The sequence below is a fragment of the Pleurodeles waltl genome, chromosome 9, assembly GCF_031143425.1.
Source record: "Pleurodeles waltl isolate 20211129_DDA chromosome 9, aPleWal1.hap1.20221129, whole genome shotgun sequence".
Taxonomy (NCBI): domain Eukaryota; kingdom Metazoa; phylum Chordata; class Amphibia; order Caudata; family Salamandridae; genus Pleurodeles; species Pleurodeles waltl.
The window spans coordinates 986,649,545-986,655,544 of record NC_090448.1 but is presented as its reverse complement, the minus strand read 5'-3'; the positions used below and the strand labels follow the sequence as shown (position 1 = coordinate 986,655,544).

Sequence of the window (6,000 nt, the reverse complement as noted above, 5' to 3'; positions counted from 1 at the left end):
GACGAGGGCAGAAGAGCATGGTGGGCCGCATTAAGCCATCGGCCATATTGACGTGAACATTAATATGTTTTTGAACAATTGGTGAAATAAGTGAGGGAGATTACGCCCAAGTAAACATTTAAGCGCCTTCCACTATTAGTGTTTAAACATATATTCTAGCAATCACTTAAATATTTTATACTCAAAATATGCAAATCTTTATATCTATCCATCTGTATTGTTTAAATAAATCTTGGTAACATGTTCGGGGCAATAGCATGGTCACTATTTTAATGCTACCGTCTCAAATATCAGCAGGTACTGGCTACTTCTGCCCCGTGTCTAGTTTGGTACTGGGCAGAAACCTTTTCCTATGAGTCCCCTGTACCGCCTCCCACATCCGACGTAGTGACGTCGCAGGCGTCCTGCACGCTGGGATCCGTCGCAGTGTGGCCGCGCAGCGAGCAAGGAAGCCAGACGGAGCCGCGCGCGTGTGGAACAGCAGAAGTGGTGCCTGGAACCTTCCAGAGGCCTAAGAGCAACCGCAGATTCCCTATCTTACTTTGGCCTAGTGCTCCCACTGGGGGCCAGGCAACAAACTTCCTCCGCTATGTATCCAGCCTGGGGTACGTACGGGGTGCCTCCCGCTGGCGCTCCCACCTATCCTCCTGCACCCGTCTCTACGTATCCAACAGCTACCTATCCTCCCGCTACTGCGACCTCAACTTACCCAGCGGCCACGTACCCGGCGACTTCCACTTACCCGGCTGCTTCTGCCTATCCGGCGACTACAGTGGCCTCCACCTACCCGGCCGCTTCCACTTACCCCGTAGTTTCCGCTGCGTCTACTTACCCGGCGGTTTCCACCTACCCAGCGACTACTGCGGCTTCCACCTACCCGGTAACGACCACGGCCACCACCTACCCCACCGCTTCTACCTATCCGCCTGCTTCTGCCTATCCAGTGTCCACAACGGCAACCACTTATCCCGGGACTACTACCTACCCTGCAACGACTGCGGCCTCAGCCTACCCAGCAACTTCCACCTATCCTACAGCAACTGCGGCGTCTACCTATCCTACAGCAACTGCGGCGTCTACCTATCCTACAGCAACTGCGGCCTCTTCCTTCCCTCCGCCGCCTCCTGTAGAAGCTACGGTATCCGCTTCCGCCGCAACTGTATCTGCCGCCGCTCCTCCAACAACTGCCGCGGCCTCCTCCACCTTCACTAACACGTTTGACAGTATCCGCGAACAACATTTGGCGCAGCTTGCGCAGCTTCAGCAAATGCATCAGAAGCAACTGCAGACTGTGCTGCCGGCGGGAGCTCCCGGCGGACCGCCTCCACCCCCGCCTCCAGCGCAACCACCACCCCCGCCGCTGCCACCACCCCCCGAACCTCCGGTTGCTGCTACAGCGCCCCCTCCCGCAGCTCCATCCTACACAGACTGGGCGACAGCACCACCGACCGTGTCTTCTTATCAGATGCAGCAGCAGTATGTTCGTAAAGGTTATGGGGGTTACCCGTCCTACGACCAGCCACCACCCGATTACACACATTCGCCCATGACGGACTATTCCCAGGCTTCCTACCCCCCTGTCTATCCCCCTGTCTACCCACCCCCAGTGGCAGACTACTCACAAGCAGTTTACCCGCCACCAGTGGCTGACTACTCTCAGACCGACTACTCTCAAGCTTCCTATCCCCCTCCAGATTACCCTCCTCCTCCTACCGAGTATCCCCCTCCTCCCACCGAGTATCCCCCTCCTCCCACCGAGTATCCCCCTCCTCCCACCGAGTACCCCCCTCCTCCCGCGGAATACCCGCCGCCTCCTGCTGAGTACCCGCCCCCTGAATATCCACCACCTACCGATTACCCACCCCCTGCATACCCTCCTTCTCAGTATGGAGTCGCAGACTATTCTCAGACTAAGACCGAGTATGCCCCAGCGCAGCCGGTGTACCCGACCGAGTATCCCCTACCCTCGACTGTGGTTCCACCACCTGACACCAGTGCGCCTCCTCAACCAACCTACCCTCCTCCGCAGCCTGCTTACCCACCACCGCAACCAGAAACTCCTACGGTCACAACCCCAGCAGAATCTCAGTCCGGGTACTCTGCATCGCCCGCAACCCAGCCTGATACTGCTACTAACTTGAAGGATCACGCTCAGGCTGTGTCGGAGGCCAGCGCAGCACAGGTGACTACACCAATCTCATCGGTCTATAGTCAAACACCATCTGAACCTGTTGCGTCCACATATTCAACTAGTCAATCTCAATCTTCACAGCCTCCTTCAGAGCAAGTATATACTACATCGCAAGCATCGTCATCTTATTCTCAATCCCAACCTACTTATACTTCTTCCCAATCTGACAGTTCACCAGCACAGTCAGTTTATGCTTCTCAGTCTACCTACACATCATCCCAATCAAGTTACACGTCTTCGAAATCGGAATTTACTTCGTCCCAACCTATCTACACTTCAGCTCAAACGGCATATACTTCACCCCAGACGGCCTACACATCTTCTCAATCAACATATGCAGTTTCGCAGTCGCCATATACATCTCAGCCAACAACTGCATCATCTCAGTCTGACTCTACTTTGTCCCAACCAACATCGACGTTAACCCAGCCTGACAACGATCCTAGCCAAACCACTTCATCTCAGCAAGTTTCAGCGTCATCCCTTACGTCACCTGAAGTGACCTCAGCGACGTCCCAGGCGTCAGTGGTAGCATCCCAGCCTGAAACTGTGCAGTCCACAGCAGCACCAGGTTCTTCAGATCCTAAAGAGGCACAGCAAAGTGGCTTGGCTACCAGTGCAGAGCAGGAGCAGCCCCTGAAGACTGATACACCCGAGGCTCAGCAGGTAAGGCTGGCAAGTCGTTCTTCTAGAATGTTTGAATCGGGTATACTTCTGGCCCGAAGTACTAGGTTCTAGAAAATAAATTTTCGTCGTTGTTCGAATATTCGATCACTTGTCAAGTTAACCTCTTTATAATGTCATGTCAGTAAGCTATAGTCGAATTGCACCTCCTATTAAGTAGATGTTTTGTACATGAAATCCGGATTGTCACATATACTGTGTGGGTCCATGGCTGACATGCTTGTTCGCGAACTTGTTTTGTATTTGGAAATGCGGAATGAGTAGCTGTGGTACATTAGCATCCTTGACTGATGTGTAAACGCTAATAGAATATCGGACCCTTGGGAACTCCGAATGAAATAAATACCACGGTATTGTTACGCAACCCTACGTTGTGGACTAGATATTGTTTGTGATTATTTGCATAAACGAGTGCTTCTGTATCATTCCATATTCAGTAGATTCACCATTGCATTTTAAACAAGTGATCCTCTTATCAGTTTCTAACAGAGAATAGTTTCAGATTGTGCAGTCGATCTTGACAGACTAGGATGTCTGCATGCGAGTAGAAAATAGTGATTGAAATTGAGGCAGTATCATTTAAATCTTTATTGGCACTTTCAATACTCATACAATATCTGACAACATATCTTCTTGAAATTGAGCTGTCAAAGCATATTTTCCATCAAAAAAGGAATACAACATAAATGTGCAGCATTGAGTGGAGATTGTCCGATTCCCAGGCGGATCATAACACAACGTGAGCTTATTACAATCCGTCTTTCCACTAAGTCACCCATTTGGGACTCGAGCATCATGACTTGTTCTTCCTGTTCCATCAGTTGCCTCGGTGCTAGCTGGTGAATTTAGCCCCCACCCCAATCCACAAGGTCTCGCCCAACCTGACCTTTTTGAATCTGCATCCGTCCACGGTTGCCGACTCCAGTAAGTCCTCTCACCACGTCTCCAGGAGCGGAGGCATCAGATTGGCCCAACAAATCAGTATTCGACGTCTAGCTAGCTAGCACTAGTCCCAGTTAAGCAAAGCGGTAAGCCATTTTACCTCCTTTTTGGAGTTGGTAGCAGCCCTAGTAGACAATGTCTTATTGTCACGGTTATTTTCGTCACCCTTCGCACCTGTCTGTACAGCCTCCCAGAAGAGGCATAGCACCCTGCATTTCCAAGCAATGTTTCTAAAGTCAGCCTCGTGGGATATACCCCATGCAGTCTCTGCAGGGTCAAGTATGCCCTGTGCAAGTAGTAAAACTGTTAGTTTAAATCTGATGTTATTTGCAACCTCCTACACTAATGCTCTAGCCCAGTGGTTCCCAACCTTTTGACTTCTGTGGACACCCAGCTTATCATTACTGGAATCCGGGGACCCCCGCTGTTTCTTTACTAAAAGCTGGGGACCAAATCTGTTAATATTTAATTTTCTGAGCAGTCTCGGTTCCCTTGAGGAGGCTTTGCGGACCCCCATGGGTCCCCAGACCATAGGCAGGAAACCACTGCTCTAGCCTGTCTTCATTCTCTCCTAGTGAGTGGAGGGTCTAGATCCCCGCCCCATCTTGCTCTCAAAGATGCCATATTGGTGAGTATCTTCTTTAATGGCTTCATGCAGTCTGAACATAATTACTTTATTGGAGCCAGGGTCTAGGATTACCTGTACTACCCTCGATTTGCAGAGTTAATCTGGGAATTCTGGCCAAATCTCGCTAATTGGGCAATAGTTGCATATTGTAACTTGCAATGTGAATTGTATTTGCTCAGGTTCGAGCTAGTAGCTCTGTAAATTCGTAACTGGACTTTTCTTGCCACATAGATTGAAAATGAAAAGTAAAACAGTTGACATAAGTGAGACAATTCAAAACGCCATGGACCCCTCTGAGCATGAGCACAAAGGAGTGACAAAAGGAACAAGCATTTGTAATGCACCGGGTCTCGCCTTAGATCGAGTTAGTTATTAGTGTTGTAAACGCCTAATCGGACTTTTTTTGCTACATTAAATAAAAAACAAAAAAAAGAGTGATGGCGCTGTGTAAATCAGCGCGATCGCGCTGCGGAGTTTTGAGAAAAAGTAGTCCAGAAACCATACGGAAAACACAGAGCCTCGTAGGTTTTTTGTAGTTTACCGATGCTCTCGAGGAGGGCTCAACACTGGAAAAGACATGAGGTATGCATGCCTTTCACGAATGAAAACAAGCATATTTTAAAAGGCAAGCCCACCAACCAATGTAAGTGACTGACGTAACATGGGCGTGGTTAAAATCCTCCTAAAGGGAGATTAGAAGAGGGACTGAGCGCTTTGTGCTCGCCCCTAAAAAGGTTTGCTCACAGTCAAACATCAGCAAACGTGCATCCATGTACCATGGTCGCTGGCCAAGGAGGTAACCACCCCGCTTCAAGGAGGGACACACATAAAGCATTTACCAATGATAAATGATTTTTGAAAGGGAAGCCCATGAACGAGTGATAGTGATGGGCGTGGTTAAAAGCCCACAGATAATTACAGCACGCTCGGCCTTAAAACTGTCCATGGCTACTCTGAACTTAGTTCTGGCCTCTTCAGCCCTCAGGATGTTGCTATTCAAATATAGGTTCCCGGCAGCATCCCTCCTCCCAATGTGCCAAATCCATGGATTCTCGTACTATCACGAATGGACGTAGCCGCCAAATCGGTAAGAGTTTGGCATAAGAGTGCATTTCAAAACCATTTTGACGATTGGTTACCATGCTCGGGCAATCTGTGTAGCTATGAAGGGGGTGGAAGCAGGGAGCGTTTATCCCCTCATGAGCAGAGTAGGCAGAGACAGCAACGTTTTTTCCCCAATTGGGTTCAGTTTCACACCAGAGCGCTGCGTGTGGTAGTCCTGCCAAGAAGTATATTTGGAGATTTGGTAGTCCGTGGTCCCCCCTCAGCCACGCCTAGTTTGAGAATCTCCAATCTGACCCTGCTGCGTTTCATTGCCCATACCAAGGATATAAGTAACCTGCTCTGCATGACCTACGGGCATTTAGGCAAGAAGGCCATTTTGCCAAATGCTAACTCTTCCAATTACAGTGAGGTGGTGTTTTCAAGAGGCAGCATCATTGTTAGTACAATAGGGATGCAAATACATTTATTCCATTCTCCGTCGCGGTGTTCT

General features: G+C 49.5%; 1 protein-coding gene across 4 annotated transcripts in view; it reads left to right on the top strand.

Annotated features, from left to right (window-relative positions):
• The first annotated feature begins 455 nt into the window (after positions 1-455).
• YLPM1 (YLP motif containing 1) overlaps positions 456-6,000 on the top strand; it is an 865,271-nt gene continuing 859,726 nt past the window's right edge. For all 4 annotated transcript variants that reach the window (XM_069208481.1, XM_069208482.1, XM_069208480.1 and 1 more), the window contains exon 1: positions 456-2,857. In XM_069208481.1, coding sequence (XP_069064582.1) covers positions 590-2,857 — 2,268 coding nt within the window. In that variant the 5' untranslated portion in view covers positions 456-589. The remainder of the gene's footprint in view (positions 2,858-6,000) is intronic.